Consider the following 24,063-nt stretch of genomic DNA (forward strand, 5'->3'; position numbering starts at 1 on the left):
GTGCCATGTCTTTCCATCTGTGATGACTTTCAATTTGGAGGGGTAGAGCATCATATATTTCTGTTTCTTAGCTTGCAGTGCTCTTTTCGCTTTATACAAGCTTCTCCTCTGGCGTTGCACCTGCAAGGTAAAATCCGGGAAAAAACGAATCATCATGTTGTCAATGTGTAGATCTCCTTGTGTCCGGTCCGCTTGCAGTTTCGCGTCCCAATCCCTGCATTTCATTATGCGGGCAAATATTATACACGGAGGAGCTCCTGGTCGCGTAGGTGGGCCCAAAGCCCGGTGGGCTCTCTCCACTGAGAAAAAGTTCGAGAGGTGTTTCGGTTTCAGTTTATTAAGGATCAGGTCCTTGAGGAACAAATCAACACTGGGGCCCTCAGACACCTCGGGAACTCCCACAACTCTTATGTTGTTCCATCTCGCTCTGCCCTTCTGGTCTTCCAGCCTAGCAGCCATGGCCGTGCTTTGTTTTGTCAAGGTCTGTACTTGTTCTACCAGACGTTTTGTTGTGGAAAGCAGTCCGTTTATGTGCGTTTCCGTCACTGCCACTTTTTCTGAGATTTTGTGGAAGTCAGCCAGGAGCAGACTAACATCCACGGTCACGGCATCCAGTTTGGTTCCAATAGGCGAGATGGAGTCCCATAGTTCCTGAATGGCAGTCATGATTGTGCGTAGGGAGGGTTCCCCATCTTGTTGCGACTCCCCTCTCGGAGCCGCGTTCTCCATCTCTTGGGCCAGTGTCCCGCACACGGGCATCTTCACAGTGTACTTGCCTAGGTTATTCTGTTGTAGGGGTTTTGGGGGTGGCCCTTCACCATTGCAGGGTGTTTTCTTCACTCACCCACCCTCCGTGACCGGGCCTCAACCCACACGGGCCTGGGCAGGTCAGACACCACCAAACACTGTCCGCACACTGGACACACCAATCTACCTATTGCCCACCTTAGTGTGGGTGTCAGTTCCAGCAATATTTGTGGGCTCTAGGCCACTGCCACCTCTTAGGGACTTCCAGGCACTCCCCTGCCCAGTGAGGCCTCCAAACACCACGCCTGGCACACTCTTTCCAGCTGGGTTCCTGACCCAACATCTCACCAGACCCCCAAAGTAGGGAGCATGTAACCAGCCACAACAGGGCCCGCAGATCTTCCCCAGTCCCCAGGCACCACACACGAGGCACACTGGGCCCAAGTGTCCTGTGCCAGTGAGCTAGCCATTAGCCTCCCCATCAGGCTCACTCTCCCGCCTCGCCTGGCTCCACTTCCACCGGCCGCGTAGGACGCACGTACCGGGCCAACGCCCGCAAACCCTCCGTTCATTCTCCTCCTTTCCGGACACCACCAGGCCACTCACCAGGGTCTGCGGGCCCCCGCCTCCACCACCGACCAAGGCTGAGCCCACTACAGCCTACCCGACACTAGATCTCTCTTTGGTGGCCCACTACCGTCAACACCTCTGGGCCCCTCCCGGGATTCTCACCGCCCACTGGGCTCTTCAATGAAGGCTGGTTCGTCAGCAAACGCGGCATTCCTGGTCCACTCCTCCAGCTGGCGAGCGGCCCGCATCGCTAGTTGCCCTCCAGAGGCATCAACTACGCTGGTATGTGATGTGAGGGACAGGGGTGAGTAACTGCACTTCAAGCACCCCGGCCAGCAGGTCAGCAACCACCATCTTCCTGAGGCTTCCCAGCTGGCTGCGAGGCAGCTTTACATCTCAGTGGCACCTCCCTGTCACTCTTGTGCCCCGCTGTACAGTCGCCAGGGATTACCGTGTCACTTCCCCATCTGAGCTGGGCAAGCACTGCAGGATTTATAGGGCCAGCCTCGGGCGTCACGAGCCCGTTTAGCAGGCAGCCATCTTCCTCGACTGCAAGCCACACCCCCCTCCTGAGACAATCTCAACCTGCTCCTTACACTCTTTAGAACCGCAAACTCTTTGATATACCTACAATTGCCTCTCAATTGCAAATACCTATCTTGACATCCGTTGGACATTCTATTTTAAAACTGTGGCAGTCTGATCTTCAGATTTACTATGCAGCACAGTCTTCAGACTTACTACCTCCACCCACATGAAAAGCCTCAGGATCATCATTGACATGAAACTCGACATGACTACCCATGTCGATGCTGTCACTGCCACATACCATGAAGATGCGGAGGAAGATTTTCAAATAGCTCCCAAAAAGCACTTTGGTCACATGCAAGCTGGGCAATGGGAACTCTCTCTAACCGGGAGCAACAAGAAACTCACCAGAAGGATGCAGACGATTCAGAACTCGGTGGCTAGAATCACCTTCAACCTCGCACGCTGCACTCACATCACACCAGACCTGAGGGAACTCCATTGTCTCTCATTTCACAAATGAGCATCATTCAAACTCTTTATCCACACTTTAAAGGCACTAGATAACATTGGCCCAGCTTACCTCAAAAATCACATCTGCTTTCACAAACCATCCAGATACCTCCAATTATCCAGACAACCACTTGCACACATTCTAAGCACATGGAAAACTAGATATGGTGGTCAAGCCTTCTCCCACATCGCTCCTAAAGCGTGGAATGTCCTGCTGCTACCTATAAAAGTCTACTCCTCACTTCCTGAATTCCGTAAAAAGCTGAAGACCTGGCTTTCTGAGTAGTCCCACCAGGCCCTAGGTGTGGCTAGACTCACACCTGCTCAGCGTCAGGATACCCTAGCGGGTGATAGTGTGCTTTACAAATCTGCATTACATAACATAACATAACATGCAGCACAATGTCAGGCATCTCACCCCCTGCCCCTTCATGCACACTGCCATGTGTTATAAGATAGTTCTTGCCTAATGCTGAGATGCCTTCTATTGTGCTGTATTCTGGAGCCTCCTATTGCCCCCTAATCACCAGTGCTGCCAGACTCTGCCTGTAATGTGATGGGGGCAGTACACGAAGAAGTACTACAGGAGCAAAGAAGGCAGTCTCTTCTATTAGTACTAACTGTATATAAATAGTCTAATTGTTTCCCATTTACATACTTTTGGGGTAAATTTACAAAGTTATAAGAGCATGCAAAAGTGTATTACATAAGTACGGCTTTACATAAGCCTTTGACCATAGGCCCCGTGAAGATCAGCTTGGCAGGGCTCCTCCTTCGTTATCTCTACTTCCAAACAGGTACTATGGACCAGTTTTATCAACCACACTTGCACAATTTCTCATTTTATGATCTGTTATTAACGCACTATTCAAGTCGTAGAGATAATTCACTTTCGATCCAGAAGGTTTCAAATACGTGCCTGCTCGATGAATACTGCTAAAATAGAAACCTTAAACATGTACATAAAATAACGTGAAACTAGTGAGTCATAAACATCTGTTCTGCTTGATTCAGCTCCTAATTCTCTCCTCATTTTTGCTGTGTTGTCAGACTAATATCTAACCCCAAAAATATACGAAGAAAGAAAAACCAATATTATGTTTTAGATAGGTCTGAGTAGATACTGTATTTATAACACATTTTCGTGAAACTGACCTAAGGCAGTATCAAAATTATTCAGATTTTTTTCCAAGACAATTTGGGCTTTTTATCCTTTACTTTATTTGGAACATGAAGCCTAGGGAGGGTTGATGGAACGACTTTAAACCGCATTACCATGCAGACTCGACAGGCATTATTAAATGTCTAATTACAGGTCTGAAGCAAAGTCTGGAAACGGCTGAGCACAATTAGAATGAAATCGCAAGCCCGCACTATGTATTAACCGCCAATCAGACTAATAACTGCAATCTTTTCACTTCTTTCCCGACTGCAGCTGTTTATAGACTCCCCTGTGCAGATCCGTATGTGCAGAGTTATACTGTCAAAGCTGGTACAACGCATTTTCTACACTTGTCATATCTGCCTGAAGGGGCTTAACCCACGCTGAGGAAATGTAAAAAAAAAAAAAAAAGAAAAAACACTACTTACTGATTGAAAGCCTTTGGTTTATACATATCCAAATGTCATAATAATGTGAAAATAATGTGCATATGAATTGAACGGAGTGATTTTGACACAGAAAAATGCAAAGCTGCTTAATGATAAATCTTACTAGCTGTGATCTGGCACAGTGTATTTTTACATCTCATGTATCTTACCAATTTGTAAGCTTCAATAATATATGCTAGATCTACCATATGGATTTCTGTTGTGCCTTTTTGATGTGGAAAGAATTTTACCAAACAAAATGAAGTAGTCTGTATGGATGGATCCTACAGAATACAGAAGAAACATAACTTCTGAGGCAAAAGTGTAGCAAAATAACAATTTCAACTTTTCCACAAGATAGTTTAATGGGATGCTGACACACTGATGTGTGGGAGCGCCTGACACCAAATAACAACAGGGGGAGTAGATGGTTTGCACTATCGAGATCAGCTAAGCCATAAATAGGGGGTTCTGCCTGCTGTCATCTTTAGGAACAACTGGCCCAGTGAAAGAGATATACCATTAATTTGGTTTAAATAGAAGTGGTCTGGTGTGAACTTTTTAAACTCCAGACCACATAAAACCAAGCATCTATGGTCTGCTTACATTTCAATTAATTAGGTCTTTTTTATTCCATCTCGTAAAGTCCTATACTGGCTCCTGGTGAGGCAAAGAATAGAAAGATTTCATTGGCTTCAAATATCGATTTTGGGGGGGGGCGTGGCTAGCGGCCGACAGGAATGGTCGCTCCTTGAAGCGGCTCCGCAGCCCTTGCCTAAATATTCGTCACATCTCTGATCACAGCGCAATAGATTCCCCCTGTTCTACAGGAATCGCTATCCGCACCGATCTAGCAAACAACAGTTGGAAACAGTCCGAGTTCCTCGGTTGGTGCGACGCGGAAACGACCTCCGACGAAGAGCCCTGGAGTCTCACAAGATGGCAATCAGCTCTTAGACGGCGGTGGAAATAGCCGGATCCTCGCTGGCGACCGGCGCAGCACTGACACACTGCTGAATATATGAGCACGGGGTCTCACTGCCCCAACGCTGGGAAGTCTCTGAGCAACCGACGTCGGTGAAAGAGGTGAGCGTAACCGGGGCGAGAAGCGCGGGCGGGGTGAAGACTGACTGCCCTGCGCTGCGAGTTCCCCGGCTCTGCGGTCCTCCTGCTGACACACCAACGTCCCCCTGAGGAGAGGGCACAGTACAGTGGCCCCCCGGGCACGAACTGCACACAGCCCTCATCGTTCCCAGCAGTGCGGGAAGCGGCACGCTGTGCGTCCTGGCAGCCAGAGGGTGACTGCCTGGGCGGTGCGGCCCTATGCCAAATCGAGGCCCCAACTTCGGGCCTACTCGTCTCATCACTGGGCCCAACATCCCTACACACGTGGAGGCTGTCACGAAGGGGCCTATGTCACCGCCTCTCTAAACGTGGGAGACTCATCTGTTGCTGTATTAGTGTACTGTATGCTGTGTTGGGGAGCCCTAGACTGCGGCATCGGCGGAGGGGGAAGGAGCCATTGAGTTGATCTGTCATTGCGGGCGATGTGGTGGGGTACACCTAAACTCTGCAACATACGCTGCCACGGATCCTGAAAGAGAAGCTGCCCGGAAGCGCCCACACAACCCTGCACTCTAGTCACCAGCAACAGAGGTGGGTGCTGCGCCCAGCGATCGTTGCCGCCATTTTACAAGCATAATACGAAAACAGCAACCCTTAGGACACGGTGGGTGCGACTTGACCTGTCTGGCCTCCCCCGGACGAGGCAGTGTGCTACATGACATTTCATCTGGGCTCTCCTCACTCTATAACTCCAAGGACAATGCCCCGGGGGGATGCACACTGCTCCCGCCTGCTCTATACCATAACCCTCACCGCACCAGCGGCGACAGCGCCCTCCCCCGAAAACAGCAGAGCGCACAGATAGTGGTGGATTCCTATTTGATTGCTAAAGTGTTCGTCGCACGTCCCCGTCCCCCCTGGCTGACTCACCTGGAACCCCGACAGGCTGACGGGGGTTTGCTTCTCCCCCGTGCTGGTGGCAGTTATTACAGGTGTGTCCAACTAACCTCTGTGAGTAACCTCAGAGTTTTCTGGGCTCCCTTGTGTTCTCTCTACCAACATGGTCACGAACAGGGGGCTCAAATCTCAGACTCAGAAACAACTGGCCAAATTCGCCTGGGCTCGACAGTGGGAGGGGACCGAAGCAACGCCAGGTGAAGACCCCAAGACCTCACAGCCCGTTCCTCATCCAAGACTCTCATTCTTGAAGATGTTATGGAGGCTATCGCTGGGGTGCATTGACTCTGTGAACATAGAGGTCACTCTCCTTCGCGCAGAAAAGAAAATGGACTCAAGAGTAAAAGATGTAGAAGTCACCACGAAAGCTCTGGTATCGGATACCTCCACTCTACAGGGACAGGTGACCCAGCTTCAAGACCAACAAAAGAAGATGGAAGAGCTCCTAGATGACTACGAAGGGAGGGCAAGGCGAAACAACATCCGTATCCTGGGAGTCCCGGAAAAATCAGAAGGGCCGGCTGTGGATCTATATGTGGAGGACTTGGTGCTCAATAAACTTCAACCGAAACGCCTCTCTAGTTATTTCTCCATCGAACGAGCCCATAGAGTCACGGGCGGGCGCCCCAAACTGGTTCCCCCCCCTCAGACCTATAATTGCTAGGGTCCTTAACTTCCGAGATAGAGACATCATACAACAGGCAGCGAGAGCAGGCCCTCCGGTAAAGGTTGACAACACGACCATTACCTTCTTCCCGGATTTCACAGTTAAAGTTCAAGCCCAGAGACGCAGCTTTATGGCGGTGAAAAAAGCCCTCAGGGATAAAGAGATTATGTTCTCTATGCTGTTGCCAGCCAAACTCAGGGTGGAGTCCGAGGGGAAATCGTGGTTCTTCCTCTCTCCAGATGAAGTATGGGAATGGTTTGAGGGATGGCTTAAGAGTGGGAAGATCGCCAGATGGTAATAACAAGAGGGATCTCCGCAAAGGCCAACACGCCCGCCGATGTCACAGGAACGCAACCTGGAGGATGACCCCCAGGGTTGACACTGACCCCTTGCACTGAACTCGTTTTCTCTTCTGCGGACACAGTTGGGGGCCCTTTTGTTCTCTTGATTTGCACTCTAAGACCTACCTGTGAACACTACCTAATACTCTACTGTTAAGATTAATTAGATGTTGTGAACCCAACTGCAACCATGACACAGTGATCTGGGCTCGTAACAAGTTTGTTGTTGCCTTCGCTCATAAGTTTGTTTGGCTAAAGATCGGTCTACTGAGTAAGGTTTTATTATACGCTGAGAAATACATTATGTTTAGTCAGGCGAGGGGCGATGACGGCTGGTCACGCACCCTCTTATAAATGGGGCGGGCGACAGGCACTCTGCCTTGTTGGGGTGTGGAAAGTTGTAATTCCACGGGCAGGGGGGCAGGGAAGGGGGTCAGGGGAGGGGGAGGGGGAGGGGGGATAGTTGGGTTGTTCGTTGTTATGGTTATCTTCCAACAGAGTATTCAGAGAAACAAGTATTTGAAGGTGACAGATTCTGCTATACACATGCAGCGTAGATACACAGTAGCTAGGAAAGGAAAAAAGAGTGTCTACCAAAATAGACCGTGCCATCCCTCTCGGGGTAAGGCAATATCTACGATGGTATTATGCGTCTCATTTCTCCCCCCAGCTTTCTACTATCACCCACCATGACAGACGCAAAAATTACGAAGTTATCCATTATGACATGGAACGTTAATGGATTGGGAAGCAAGATTAAAAGAGGGATAGTCTTGCAATATCTCAAACGGCAACTCCCAGACCTTGTCTTACTCCAGGAAACGCACCTAGTCGGAAATAATTGCAAGGCTCTCAATAGATGGAGATACACACTTCTAGTCCACGCAGGTTTCACATCAGGATCCAGAGGAACGGGTATACTTATTCGTAAAAACCTCGCACTAATGCCCACTAGGAGTTGGAGCGACCCACAGGGTAGATTTGCAGTGCTAGAGGGGGTATGGGAGGGCAGGCCGCTCAATATAATCTCAGTATATCTTCCGCCCTCATTGGGGAGGGCTGCACTACAAGACCTGGGCAAAATTCTGGTGGATCTCCCCCAGGGTACTCTCATAGTGGGTGGTGACTTCAACATGGTGATGTACGAGGCGCTAGATAGACACCCCCAAAGACAGTCTCCCAGGCAAGCCACGTACATGGCCGACTTCGCCCAAGCACTAGGTCTCACCGACATTTGGCGAACACTGCACCCTAGCGCAAATTATTTTACACACTACTCCAATGCGCATAAAAGTATGTCTCACATTGACTATTTCTTTACCTCAGCTGTTGCAATCGGGCTGTTTAAACCCCCCCATGGCCTCCCGAGAGGCATATCTGACCACTCACCCCTAGTAACTGACTTTACCTTTTACGGACATATGTGGCCCCATAATTATAAATCTGTGGCTCTTCACGATACCAGATATTAGAGACGACCTTATTGACCACACGGAATACTATTTCAACGAGAATGTTGGCTCTGTCGACTCAGCCAATACCATCTGGGAAGCTTATAAGACGGTGATCAAAGGGCGCGCACTAACACAAAAAGTAGGATACATTAGAAACCATAACACCCAATTGACTCATTTGGAAGATGAGTTACTACATCTTGAAACCACACACAATTCCTCGCCCTCTGAACACACGGCCCTTACTCTCCGCAATAAACAACTAGAGTACAGAGCTCTCGCCCGGGAAAAAGCACAGGCTAGAATCCTCCATACACACCACAGGGTATATGAATTAGGCGAGCGAGCCGGTAAGATGCTGGCGTGGTTAGAACGTCGGGATCAGGCGGCCAAGTGGGTCCCAGAAATCCTGCTTGAAGATGGGAGGCTAGTTTCGGATCCGCAGGAGGTGGCGGACCCATTTGCCGACCAACTTGAGCTGATATATTCTTCAAACGCGTCTACCTCCGCCAACGACTCCGTCAGTTACTGGAAGAAATGACCCTCCCCACAATTTCAGGCAGCGACAGAGATGCCTTAGATGCTGACCTAACCACAGAAGAAATTTGTAAGGCAATATTTGCTGTTAAGTCTGGGAAAGCTATGGGACCCAACGGATCCCAATTGAATTCCTCAAAGCCGTAGCCTTCAAAATAGCTCCACATCTAAAAAACATGTACAACGAAAGCCTGGAGCAGGGTGCTCTCTCCCTGGATCAACGACTGGCGTCGATTGTCATTATACGCAGACCTGGTAAGCCAGTGAGACATTGTAGCTCATATAGACTCATCTCTTTTATCAGCTCGGAGGCCAAGGTTCTGGCTAAACTCCTTGCTTCACGCTTGCTTGCAGTTCTCCCTTCCTTGGTCCATGATGACCAGTCCGGCTTTATACCAAGCCGTAACACGGCCCTCAATATTCTTCAAGTACATAACGTCCTGAGCCGACAACCATATTTGCAAGAAGATGCGGTGATACTATCATTAGTAAGGAAGAGGTGTGGCGCCGCGGCCAGGGCGACTGACTCTGGAATCTGGGGATCACAGTTCGATCCCCGGCGCCGGCGGCAGATTAGCCCAACACCATGTGACTCTGGGCAATAGCTTGCTTAATCTTCCCAATGGCCCCCAGCGCCTAGAGACCCTTACAGGTGATTGTTCGCGCTTTACAAATGTGAATCATCATTATCATCATTAGACGCCGCAATGGCGTTTGACTCATTTGAGTGGCCCTACTTATTTGAGGTCCTGACGAGGTTCGGATTCGGTCCTCGGTTTCGTCAATGGATCGCGCTATTGTATACTGCGCTATTGGCCCAAGTCTGAGTCAACAACTGTACATCGCGGGTATTTACACTACAGAGGGGGACAAGACAGGGATGCCCCCTGTCCCCCCTCCTGTTTGCACTGATTCTGGAGCCGATTGCGAACTGGATTCAACAAGATGTTTCCATACGTGGCCTGCGTTGGAGGGAAGATATACCGGATAAAATATCACTATACGCAGATGATATCTTAATTTATATGGCATCTCCCCGAGCCTCACTTAATAGTCTTATTAACGTCATCACCAACTTTGGCAAATATGCAGGATATACTATTAACTGGCCAAAGTCGGTGCTGTATGTCCTTCATGGCCTCCCACCTAGGCTACCACTCAGCTATGACGTTGCCGTAGTCACCGACAGTTTTAAATATTTAGGGGTTTATATTACTACCGACACCAAAATATTCTGTGACCGAAATCTTCTTGGCACCCTTCGAAAGCTGCAAGATGATGTTCAACATTGGAGATCACTGCCCTTGTCCCTCCTAGGAAGAGCAGCCTTACTCAAAATGCTTGCACTACCTAGGTTTTTGTATGCCCTCCAGAACTGCCCATTCCCCATTGCTGACACATATTTTGCTGCCATAGCGGGAGAGATCCGGACTCTATTGTGGAACGGCAAGGCACCACGCATTGCCCTCCGCAAACTGACGAAGGGATGGTATGATGGGGGAATCGCTCTTCCTGACCTTCGCCTGTACTATTGGGCCACACAACTGGTGGCCACAAACCACTGGATACACGGCTCTCCATCGAATCCAGCCTTTCATTTGGAGATATATCAGATGGGGAGGGAGGGCTATCTCGGCGCCCTCTATAGTAAGGCTCGGAGGGTCCGTTATCTTAGACCCATGTCACTGACAGTGGCCATCTGGCATTAAGCAACCAAACGTCTAGGCTGGGCGGACAAGCTCACGAAATCCACACCGCTTTGGTCCATGCAGAAACTGGGGCTACTCTGCCACCATGTGGGCTTCGATAAATGGGACACGATCGGTATCACAAATATTGGCGACCTGGTATATAGAGGCAAACGCCACACGTTTAAAGAACTGCAAACTAAACACAACCTTGCTTCAGGCGAAATTTTTCGGTATCTGCAAATTCGACATACCTTTCAGACTACTATCCCAGATCTGTCCTCTATACCAGATTCCTCTCCTTTGGAGGACTGCCTACTCTCCGAACCGCTTCTAAAAAAGGCGGTATCCTGCACATATCGCAAGCTCTGTAATAATTTACCCGACCCCTTCCAGACTCTCTGGGACCAGTGGCAGGCAGACATAGGGCCTATAACCGACGAAGACTGGCAGATGGCGCTAATGTGCCACAGGGAAACGGCGATAAATCACCGCTTCCGTCTCATTCAATTGAAAATTCTACACCGCTCTTACCTCTTAGGAATACTCCTCGCTAAAATAGGCCGTAGGACAGACACACTATGCCTCAGAGGCTGTGGTCAGGAGGGTACTTTTTATCATGTTCTCTGGACATGCCCCATGACACGCCCCCTTTGGGACAAGGTAACCCAAAAAATGAAAGACACGTTAGGAAAGCAAATTGACCTGACAGCAGGGTTGGGGATCCTGAACATTTGGGAGGCCACGGATTTGACTGAAATAGATCAACAATGGGTGGCATTGGGGTACTTATTAGTGAAAAGAGCTATTGCAATGTCCTGGGGCTCCGCCACGTGGTCTCTAATAGTTAGCTGGGTGACAGAATTAAATCGCTGCATGATAGCAGAGAAAGAAGTCTATAAAATGCGAGGCTGCCCTAAGAAATGGGATCGGAAATGGAAACACTGGAATTCCTATAGGGGCGAGATTTGCACATCACCAACAGACGATATGGCAATGCACAGTAGAACAGAACAATGAAGACTTAGCTGAATGTAATGAGTGACAATTACATGTTAATGCACTGTACCCTCGGATTGATATGTACTTGATTTGCACTGATAACTCTGTGATTTGATTTAATAAAAAGTTTCATAAATAAAAAAAAAAATTTCAATCGCTGATTCAAATACTTACAAGATTTGGATCGTCTGATCATACAGCTCAGATTTAACTACAAGACTCAGGTAGAAGGATATGAGACATCAGCACACAGCTCCACAACTCACGTACCCAAGATCTTAGAAATTAACAACATTTGGTGCATTCAAAATGGAATTAAAACTCATTAAAGAGGGTCTCTCTTCTATAAGGTTTTCCATTATCGTGTCCAGAATAAGGGGATGACTTCCCAAAAACATGACAAAAATGAAAAACGAAAAAAAGAAAAAGTGAAAACTTAATAACGTTTTTATAAAACTCTCATGACACCATGACGTTTGGTTGTCATATATAAAATCAGCTAATTATGGAGAGAATATAAAAAACTTGTTTAACATAATAAACAATCTCATAATGATTCACTTTAGATCCAAAGACTTCAAGAAATTCTGGGAATGTATCAATCCACTAGATTCTCCAAATAGAAATAGCTTGGGTTTCTTGGTAGCATTATCAGACTGGTAAAGCTATATCAAGCGCCTGTAAGAGGATGGTACATTGGTACAGACTAGCATTACAGCCAGGCTCTCTACAAATGACTACCAGACTGTAAACACTCATTAACAGCACTCAGACTGATGGTGCACCTAGCAAAATTGCCTTAGGACAGCTTTATTTAAATACGATCTGGATTATTGAGGTCAAAGTCTTTTTCCAATATTTACTTTTTCCATTTTAAACTAAGCAATGCTGATTCCTGGAGGGGCTCCATTTTACAACAGTTATATACAAAGGGCCGACTCAACACTCTAAGTAGTAACAGACTAATAGCACTTCATGATGCAAATAGAGATCTCTGACTGGACAGATGAGTGCAGGCTGCTGCCTCTTATTTGAGCTGGGTTTAGAGTGAATTCCTGGACCTCAGATCATATAATAGAGCTGTCAAATCTTATCAATAAGCACGCTCAATCAAGTCAAAAGGTGTAGGAAAGATGTATTGAGTTTGCTACTTCCTTTTATTGCATTGATAGGACCTTAATATGGACAAAGCTATAGATCTGATGGTCTTAATCCCACCTTATTGATTGCAATATGCCAATTAGTTGACAGAATGTATGTACATACCACATTTGATAGTACTGCAACACTTTCCCCAAAACTTCAAACTAACACATACTTAAAACAGGGTTGTGTAATAACTCTGTATTAATTCTATACATTGCTGATCTATAGTCATCTTTAACTGATGCTCATTCTTACCCCCCAAGTTGAGAGAAACCAGTGTTCCTGTGCTACAGTACGAGGTAGAAATAGAGCTACTTGACAAAAAACGGATAGGTGTACAACACCAATTAGTGGCCCTTAATAATTACTGCAAATCAATAAACCTATCATCAAATTGGAGAAAAGCAACATTATTATTTCTGTAATGGAGATATGGCTTTTGGACAGTAAGGAGGTAACAAGCATTGGCATAGCCAACAGGTCTCACCTTTGAGACCTTGTAAGTGTTTAGCCATGCAACATATTATCAGACTACACATGCACCACAAACGTAATACTGTGTGTGTGTAGATGAAGATAAGTATAAGTTGTTGTGTTGGATACCTACAGCTGCCTGCTGGCACGGTAAAGACTCAAGCTGTTACAGACTGGACAACCCCCGAACTAAACTGTAAAAGCATTTGTATAGCACGTACTACTCCTATGTGGGGCGCTGAAGCGTTTATTCACATAGATAGCGAGGTACATGTGTGTGGAAGCAACCAACATTAGCGTTCCACATGGTGTATGCTTAAGTTCCAATAAAGCTTTGCAGGTTAATCCTACGTATAACGCTAACAGCACCACTAAGTCACTTTGTAATGCCTTCATTTCTTGGTTAATTTGGCGTGCAAAGCCTAAATGAAATACAAAAATACAAATACCATAGTAAAGTGACACAGAAAGAATGTGTATGTGCATTAAAATAAAAAGAAATGCCATTTGGCGAGAGGCAGATGGCCAGATGGGGAGGGCGGTGGGGTGAGGGTGATGGCTTGTAGAGAAATATAAATGGCTGGGGCTCGGGTACCCCTTTGTTCCTCCCAGCTACGGGTGGGCAAGAGTTGAACTACTGCAGCCTCCCCGAGCTGCACTTAAGTTCTCGAGAGGCCCCTAAGTGCCCCTCATCCCCTGCAGTGACAGTACGGGAAGCAACCAAAAATCCATGCGCCAGGTAAATAAAGGTAAAGTTATTCATGCGGCCCTCATGCAACAACAATCACCCAGGAAACCCCAGGCCCTCAAGCATTTTGCTTTTTAACCAATTAGTGACTTTTCGCCTGGGTCATTTCTTTCATTATCTGCACATCTAAGGATGTAGATGCGATATGCAACCAGCTTCCTTCCTTTACACACCCCAGATCTCACCGTAAGACTCACAGTTGTTGCAAAAACAGCAGCCCGGTTATATGCCATGCCGCCAAAAAATGATTGCCAGTTCTGATGTAAGAACATGCGCTACGGAAATATTAAACATGTGAGGCGTCAACAGCATTGCTGTTCTTGAATGCATGGTTGCACAATATTACCACACGCCTTCTCCTTGGTCAGGATGTATGCTATTTCACTTGCCATGAAATATAACCATTTACTATATGTGCTTCCCCTGATACAAAACAGATGCTAGTAAAATTATTGAGATAATGGGCACAGTGACTTTTTGGATTGTGTAACGTGCACACCTATGGAGAAAGACATCAAACAAATGCTAGCACGCCATGCGCACATTGTGCTAACCGCCGCGACCCAAACGTGTGCACATCTCCTGTCCTCCGTATTTGTGCACATCTTCTGTCCGTCCGTACGCATGCACATCTAGCTTTGGAATCCGTATTGATTCCAAAAGGACCTTGCATGGCGAGAGCAGCACATGCGCGTTGCTAACGTCAGGCGAGACCTAAACAGGACTCCTCCTATAAATATTGTGGTGTGCGGTTACATCAGTGGGGAGGTTACACACATCACCTGTATGGCCTTAACCTAAAGGCCACCTCCCTAGCATTTGCTTTTGCAAATTGCCAACAGTCCTATCAGGACCATCCAAGCACTACTTAAAGTAGTTAAAGCCAAACCCATCCACTCTTTAGCAGGAAGCTGTGAGACATTTCCTGTGAACACGGCAAGCTGGCTAGACAAAACTCAATGCTACCTTTTCAGGCTGTTGCTCTCACATCCAGATTCTCTCCAAAAAAAACCTATTCAAAGTAGTTAAAGCCAAACATCTCACATCCTTAATAAACAAGCATTGACATAGCCAATAGGTCTCGCCTTTGGGACCTTATAAATGTTTACCCATGCAACACTTGATGTTGTTGCACAAAGGGTATTGTGCTGGATAACTAAACACTTATAAGGTCCCAAAGGTGAGACCTATTGGCTATGCCAATGCTTGTTTTGAGAATCTGGTCACCCTAGCATGTACTTGTGTGTGAATGAGTGCCTAGAAGCCTGTGTGCGTGCTTGAGTGTGTATGTACATGCATGCCTTTTCAAAAACTTCATGTTTCGGCAGCTCACCTCGGAATAATCACACACAGTGGCTCATAGTAAGCAATAAAATATGGAACACAGAGGGACTGCTTCAGATCCAGTACATTGCCTATGTGTGTGTGACTGCTTAGAAGCTTGTGTGTGCATGTACTTGTGTGTGTGGAAAGACTTGGAAGCATGTGTGCGCTTGTGCGTATGTACATGATTTCTATCAGGAAACTGCACGTCATGGCAGCTCTTATATAAATAATCACAGAGGCTCATGGCAAACAACCGAGCACACATAGGAACTTCTTCAGATCTTGCGCATTGTCTGAGTGTGCGTGAGTGTTTGGAGGCATATGTATTTTGTTCGATTCACAATACTACAAAGTATATGAACAAAAACATTGGCAAAACTAATAAGTCAATGTTGTGAGACCTACTGGCGTTGCCATTGCTTGTTTGACTTACTACATCTGCCTCTGTGAAAAGGCTCAAGACCAATAGTGACCCTGCCGAACTCGCCTGTGGAGTATTTTCAACCTTAAGTCGAATTACTATTTCTATAGCTTCTATGTGCCTTTGGCTCCCCCCAGTGGTTAATGACAACGTGACATATGGCGAAGCATTACGTTGTAATACCCTCTATATAACAAATGCATTTTTCAGATGTAAAGTACCCAGTCATTTATTCACATTTACAGCAAACAATTAACGTGGCAAATAAAGCACAGCATATATATTTTTTTAAATAAGTGAAAGAAGGATTCGACACGTAGAGACCCCATTAAATAAACATGGTATGATTAACAATAGAAAAACAATTAACTTGTGGCAGCGATACGTATAACAAGCAGGTCATTCGCTCTAAGCTGTGAGGGGAGTGGACCGAGAATCAACAAAGCGTTTCCCTTGCGGGAGCGAGCCAGGGGCACCATGTGTTTGCAAGTTAATTACAAATATATGGTGTCAAAGCTCGCTCCCGCAAGGGAATCACCAAACGTGCACACGTTGCCATTGAAAGCAATGCAACGCGTGCACGTTTTTAGGGCGAAAAGGGAATCGATTTCAAAAGGTCTTTTTCCTATGCAGCGCATGTGCGCTGCGTAGGCGAGACCTAAAAACGGTGAGGAGTTTCCTTGGGAAATGGCAAGTTGTTTACCAAAACTCAATGCAATCTTTTCAGGCTAATGTTCCACCTTCCAAATGCTATCCTGTAGTCAAGGATTAGGTTGGAATTTTAGAAAAGCGTTTTTGCAACCGTCTAACAAAATGAAGGCTGATTAAAGTTTCTTCTTTGGAAGGAAATACAATCTCAGTTAATCTCTAGGAACTTTATTTGGGGTGTCTATTTAAGGCAAGTCTTCATAGACTTATTGCTTAATGACCTTTGGACTCTGTAACTGTCTCCATCATCTTTTAAGAAATGACATGGTAAACAACTGTTTTCACTATCTAAAGGAGCTTCCCTCAGTGACACTCATCCAGTGAGTTTTGCCAAAATCCTTCCCATTCGTATGTAGAAAATATGCCCCAAACTACCTTTTCAAGCCTACCGAATTGCCACTTAAGGCCAAAATACCTTACTGTTCGAATAGGTGTGCTTTAGGTTGGGGCGGTACAACATCTCTGGAAGAACCTTGGTCCCTTAAGTGGATGTAGAATCTGTAACTATGAAAGGGAAACTTAAACTTAATTTGCTGTTGCTCAAGTTTTACTTCACCATGGTGATTGTGTTTAAGACCTTCCTTTCTTTAGCTCCAAATACGAGATTGCAACAGTGCTGTATCGATGGACCACATGTACCTACCTTTTTTTCAGTCTCAAATGGCCCGATTCGCTGAATTGGGCCATTTGCGACTGGTAAAAAGCCTTTTTCTATGTACCAAAACCTAATCAAATTAGGTTAACAATTCGGTATTAGGAAGGGACGTGTTAAGGGCATCCCTTCCTAACAGCGACTCGGTGATGTGTATGAATTACTGGATAAAATATATAGGTATCTTCGAAATTTGCAAAGCAAAATAGTATTGGAAATTGATTCTTTACTAGCCCTGCCCCAGATAGTGAAAACAGAACAGATAATGCACTAGGAACCCAAAATAGAAGGCTTATTTCTATATTCTGAAACAGACACTTATTAATGCACACAAACTGACTATTATTGGGGCTTTTAAAGGGATTAGAAGATACGCTTACAAGAAAACTACTATCTTTGTACATTAACATATATTTGATCATTAATGATGTGGATGAAGAGTAGGAATTACATATTTTAACTCAGCCTCCTTATCTGCAATGCAATATTTGATAGCGAAATTGAATGAGATACAAACAAGAAAATTATTATGTGAAACAAAATGATTTGTTTTACATTTTGTACTATATACATTGAAATGTGTATGTGTGATATTTTCTGCTAGAAAAACAAAGTACAAAAATGCCTACAGGATAATTCTGGTTCTCCTAGTTGATGTTCTTTCTTTTTCACAACTGTTTGGGAATACTTGTGCTGTCTCAGAATCACAAAAAACTTTCAAAGGCTTGTAAAACATCCTGCAAAATAATTCAATGTGTGTACAATGTGCCCCTTCTTGTGTGTTACTACCAGCACCAGAACATTTACCACATGATGGAGCATAAGATTGACTAATTGAAAAGGCTGGGTGGGTGTTTTCACGAAGGGAGAGCAATAATTAAGAATTGGAATGACTATGAAGGTAATTGTCTTTACTCAGAAGTTCTGGATCTCCCTTTATTCCAGCTGCTTAAAAATCTAATTTCACAACTTCTGTCAGAAATCAGTATGGTTCCATCCAAACACATGAAGCCAAAAACTAAACAGAGAATCACAAAGCTTACTGAATTATTGATAAGGTGGGGGACAATTTAATAGACAAGGGCGACTTCTAAGTCTCAAAGAAATATAACAAGTTATTGCAATGAATATGAAAGGAACAATAACAATTAATACGTATTAAAACTGTAGAAAAAGAATGAGTTAGCAGATGGATGCAGGAACATATAGGAAAAGTGCTTTTCCTGATGTGTCTGTGTTGTATGTCATAAAGAAAACTGAGTTCAGATCCACAGAAAGAAAGAAATCTCAAAGGTTCTGCTAGAAAATTTAGTTCCAGAAAGTCCAGAGTCAAAAAATCTTGCATTTTCATATCCAATTCTTAAGTTCGAAAAACAAATAGTTAATGAGAACTGGTGGAACAGTCAAAAAGCAGCAGACTTCAAACTCTACTGGGCAATTCATACCAGTTGCCACAAAAGAAGCTGGTCGGAAAGCATACACATTTCAGTATAAATACAACAATGTGTTACCCTGCCAGGGCAAGCAGCAGGTAGAATGTGAAGGCAGATCCAAAAACTACAAAACAGAAAGTGTCAGCACCAGAAGCACTGACATAAGTACATTTACATACAAAATGGTGACATAACTTCCTTTGATATGAGAGAACTACTATGGTTCATCGGAAATGTAGTTCCTAGGGCTGCTGACCCAAGTTCATGAAACATCAAAAATGCCTGACGTTGAACATAAAAAAGTGGGTCTGGGCAATGCTATACTACTCCAATAAAGTGATGAAACCATTCACTGGATGTTTTGTGACAGACTGAACAAGTCCAGCAAAAGGGAAAATGTTGCTCAAAGGAGCAATGTGCAATGTAGTGAGGGGAGAATAAAATATGTTGTCAAATATATGCAGTCAATTCGAAAATGCGATTACGGCACATGAAAAGGTAGCCATTTTTCGAAATGTAATGTAATGATCCGGGAAACATGCTGGTTCTGTTCTGCAGATTTTCCTCATCTTTGGAAACATGATGTCTTGGTTCAAAGAATGGAAAGCCAATTCCTTCCTTATTAAAGAAAACATTCAGACAAGAACAATGGGAATAAAGGAGGGTGCTGTTAAATGTACCAGTTTGTCTTTATTGAAATAAAATATGGATTCTTCATGAGATCCTGAAACCTGCCCTTTCCCCATTATTCTGTCCAAAAATGCCATTTTCCTTGACATGAGGTCAGTGTCGCAAGATGCAACAAACTTCAATGTTTTGCGCATTTTAAAGGTAAGGACCAAGCGGAGATTTCGCTGGAATGTTTTGCACATTATAAAGGCAAGGACCAAGCAGAGATTTTGCTGGAGAGAGTGATCTGTCACTGAATGATGCAAATACAGAAGGTTGTGAAAGTGCTACCCACCTAATTTTTCAAGAGAAAATATCTAATGGTCTATTAAGATGCAACAGCTGAGAGATATTGTTTGTACATGTAAACTAGATCTGTCATAAAAGTCAAGACAGCATTTAAGTAAAAGAGTTAGGGTTAGAGTAATATGGGGACAATACTCCACAGAATATATTTCAGGTTCAATAACTGTAGGGGGTAGGCTTCAAAATAATCCTCTATTGCTGGTTCAGGAGAAGGTGGACCAAAGGAAGTTCTAAGAAGTTGACGTTAGAGGGCAGCAAACAAAATCTGTCATGGACAGAGTTACGCTAAACAAAATCTCAGATTTGTTGGAAACCTTCACATTGTAAAGAGCCCTGTGAATCAGGGAAGTTGTCAACAAGGTATGAAGAATAATATACAAGAACAGCAATAGAAAATCCTCATCTGCTCCCAGATGAGATGCGAAGATGCAATGTTGAAGTTTGAGTTTCATTGCAAATAGATAGATCCAAAAAAACCCTACTTGCTGAACACTGATTGATTCATATGCCTTTTTTGGGAAACTTGACCCAATTACATTAATATGTTTGCATTACTAGATAGATGGGGTAACACAGAGAATGTCCGAGATCGCTGGACAACTGACGACATTTGACTAGAGGAAGGCAGGAAAACAAGTTTAAAATATATACACTAATGCTTGTTTCAAGCTGATATAGGTTCATCATTTACATAAAACATACCTCACACCAAATGAATTGGCTTTATTTTACCTATAGAAATCACCTTCATGAAGTAGCTGTGGTATGCCTGGGTTGATTTTCTGCACATGACGTGTGGGTTCAAAGGTGGAAAGTTTCTGGAGTGAAGTGGTGAAATGTGTGAGGGATATGACTGGTATGGCGGTGGAGTATCCAAAACAAACATGTCTATTTGGTATAATGTTAGCACACAAAGGCTGTAAAATGAGATTAAAGATATGGGCATTGGGAACGGCACAGGCCAAAAGAAGAATTGCTATACATTGGGTGTCCTCCTGTGCCCCAGGGGTGACACGATGGAAGAAAGACTAGCTAGAATGAGCTTTGGGGGATGAACAGCAAGTGAAGGAATCATGGAGTGATGATAAAGTTCTAGAGGATCTTGCCAACTTGGTGGACGTGGTAACCAAATTGGCAGGCCTCTTGGGAGGGAGAGAGATTAAGGACATAGTATGCTCTGTTTAGAAGGGTTATTTGCTATGCTATGGTAATTGTTGTGCAATACTGCTTTGGTTGTGAGGTCTTCTTGTTGTGGTGGTAAATATTCAGTAGTACGTAATGGGTTCAGTCGAGCTGTTGTGGTAATGTAATGTCTACGCTAAAATTCAATATAAAGAATTTACAAAAAAGGTATTTGCACAATATTGCTTTTTTCTTTTAGAAAAACTCTGTCTCTGAGCTCCCTAGCCGTATTGAGAGATGACTGGCTTTGCTATTTGAGTGACTAGTGGCTGATTGATTTGACCTGAGAGTTTTGCGTCCAGAAACCACTACAAGCTCTCAAACTGTGTCACAATGAAAGATCAGAAAAGGTTACATGAATCATATTTTAGAAGGCTTCATAGATCTCATTTTCAGACTGCCAAGAGGAACTACATGGATGCCAGAGACAATGAGGTCTATCAACCACAGAATCAACCACACTGATAAAGTGACATGAAATTGCCCCCACTCTCTCCGGTTGAGGAAAGGGCACTCCTAGGAAAGTGTCACAGTCATGACAAACTGTTGTCCTTGTCAATGGACTAGTTGAACCGTCTTGATGTTTATGAGGAAGCCTTAGCTGTGCAGGATGATACACACTAACTGTAAGCTAAGTGCACCCTCAACTAGAAATTCCACCAGAAAGCATTTCTAGGAGAAGAACTGACATCAAATGTGAGATATCAGTACAAAGAGTGGTGACTTCATGGTGACAGGAAAGTAAACATATAGGAGGAGTGAAGTTGCTAAATGTTGAGATGATAATTGAGTATTTTTTCCAGAGTTACCTGGTAGATTGAAAATGGTTTACGATGGACGGGTCTTAAAAACAATGACCCCCACACCTCTCAATCGTTTTGGGGGCAATGAGTTAAGTAACGAACAAGGCATCATGGGTAGTGGAAGCACCCAGAACCGTAAATGAGCAGGGTGCATTTATAACTCTTATAATGTAGGCCTATCAGGCTGTACGTTTCCTTATTGCTTCAACATGGTAGGTATTTGATAGGCTTTCTGAGAATGCTCAGTTTAATTTGCACATTACCCTTTTCACCCTTTCTATTCAAATTTGAGAAAGTGACCATGGAGGGGACGGTCACACTGGATTGTTTTATAAAACCATTAAAGTGACAGCTTAATTTGAAGAACTATTTTCTGGGCTGCCTGTGGGGAGGGCGATTTAAACCATTTGGGTGCAGTGACGAACCTCAGATTACTTTACATATCTCATTTTCATAATCAAATTCATCTCTATTCAGAGTGCACTTACAGTTCTTGCCTGAGCCTTCTTATTTTTGCCTTAGCATCTGCTAATTCTACTGAAAGGTGCTGCCTGCTTTCTGTTCGTCTCATGCCAGGAGATCCAGAAGGAGATTGTGCTGCTGAGGTATGAGAAGGAAAATGAAGGCAGTCCCGTTCTTCTGAAAGCTCTACAATTGTCTGAGAAAACAAAAATCAATCATTTCAACCTCTGACTTTGCTTGAAGAATATCTTTTACTATCACATTACTTAATATCTCAGAATTTGCAAAAACAATGTAGACATGCAAAATGACAAGTTCTTCAGTTAAAAATTGCCTGTTAAAAATACATATAGCTTTCAAGGTTAATGGTTGATTTGTGAAGGTGCTGGTTTATAAAAATGAACAAAGAAAATAATACAAACTTGGACAAGAACTCTCAATTAAAGGTGCCTTAAGATTCTGTGAAGAAAGCTAGACATTTGGGAATATAAATAACCAATAATTATGATGATTTTTTCAAAGCAGACTTGTTCAATGCAGACTCTGACAAGTGGGATACACTAACTTTTGCATTCAATTACAGCATCATACTTTCGACAATGAGGATATTTTTGTTTACAGTATAAAAACCATTTAAGCTAGATTATTTCTTATAATTGAAGGAAAAGGCTGAAAATTATAAAATGTTTGTTTTATTTAAAAAAAAATATATTGCTATTTCTACTGGTACTAAAAGAACGGTTTTGCTCAACCATAACGATTGTGCTCAACCTTAATTCAAGTGTGACATCGCATGCTTTTTCATACCATCTCATATACTTTGTATGAAACATCTATTCTATCTTACATCCAACATATGTAGATTTTCATTACATTTACAAGCATTACTTCAGAGTTTCAATTTATTTGTGTCAATTATTTAAAATTGGTACAATTACATAAAAAATAAAACAAGAGTGTCAAGTTATATTGCAATTAAGTACATACACATAAAAATTGAAACACAGAGTGGTTGTACAAATCAATATAAAATCATCTTAGAACTGAAAGGACGCTTAAAATAGAGGTAAGTAGAGAAAACTAGAGTATCTGCATAGCTAGTTTGAGAACTCATTTTCCAAAAAGACATACCCCAAAACAATAATGGTCAGTGTATGTCCTCAGAACCACAATAAGACCAGAGCAGCAATGTCTGCAGTTAAACTGTTCAGAGTATTTGCAGCATAATGGCAGTGGATGTTATGTTAATAAACTTCCTAACGCGTGCCAACTTCATGGCATCTCTGCAAGTAAAGATCCTGTTCTTTAAAAACATTGGTTTTAAAAAAGTGTGTTGTGCTGTTAAAAACAAAAATGTGTCCTCATGTAACGAAACTGGTGCTCATGTAAAGCGCTCTGATACCCGATACCTTCGGGTCAAGTTCACGCTATATAAAACTCCGTAAAAAAGAGGAAACAGTCTTCAGTAGGCGTAACACTGTTGTTAATCCACTAGGGGGGAATATTACCATGAATAGGCATGATGACTATGAGAGCGGTTCGCGCAATAAACAGACCACTCTGGCGCCTTAAGCGTAAAAGGCCATTTATTAGGACCAGGCTGCACAACATAATCAATATCAAATAACATCAACAACAATAAACCAACCCCCAACAACAACTCTTCATTCCTTCCATCTCTTCACTCACTCTTCACTCACTTCTCCTACCCCTCCATGACCCATTCCATTCTTCATCCATTTCCACAGATCTCCTAGCATCCTCCCCGGTATCACCTAGCACTCCACTTATGCCTCCAGCTCCCCCCATCATTCACTCCCCCCCCCCGAGGAATGGGTGCGCCCGCTATTGACTCCCCACCCCTCCAAAGTATCGGAAACCCTGCAGCCCGTCCTAAACTGGCACGCTCCGGCAACCCAACTCCCGAACCCCAGTAACTGTCAGGTGGGTGGGAGGCCTTTCCTAACTAAGCCCTCCCGATGGTGCAGAGAATGCAGGTGCAGAGAATGCAGGAAGAGGAAGATCCCTTCCTCCCCTGCATTCTTATACCCACCCCCTAACCCCATCCTTTGCC

The 24,063-nt window shown here is 44.2% G+C and overlaps 1 protein-coding gene across 1 annotated transcript in view; it reads right to left on the bottom strand.

Annotated features, from left to right (window-relative positions):
- Positions 1-24,063, bottom strand: part of CCDC88A (coiled-coil and HOOK domain protein 88A) — an 888,939-nt gene that overhangs the window by 511,699 nt on the left and 353,177 nt on the right. The window contains exon 8 of the mRNA XM_085612608.1: positions 22,016-22,185. Within this exon, the coding sequence (XP_085468734.1) occupies positions 22,016-22,185 (170 nt within the window). The remainder of the gene's footprint in view (positions 1-22,015; positions 22,186-24,063) is intronic.

The sequence above is a fragment of the Triturus cristatus genome, chromosome 6, assembly GCF_964204655.1.
Source record: "Triturus cristatus chromosome 6, aTriCri1.1, whole genome shotgun sequence".
Taxonomy (NCBI): Eukaryota; Metazoa; Chordata; class Amphibia; order Caudata; family Salamandridae; genus Triturus; species Triturus cristatus.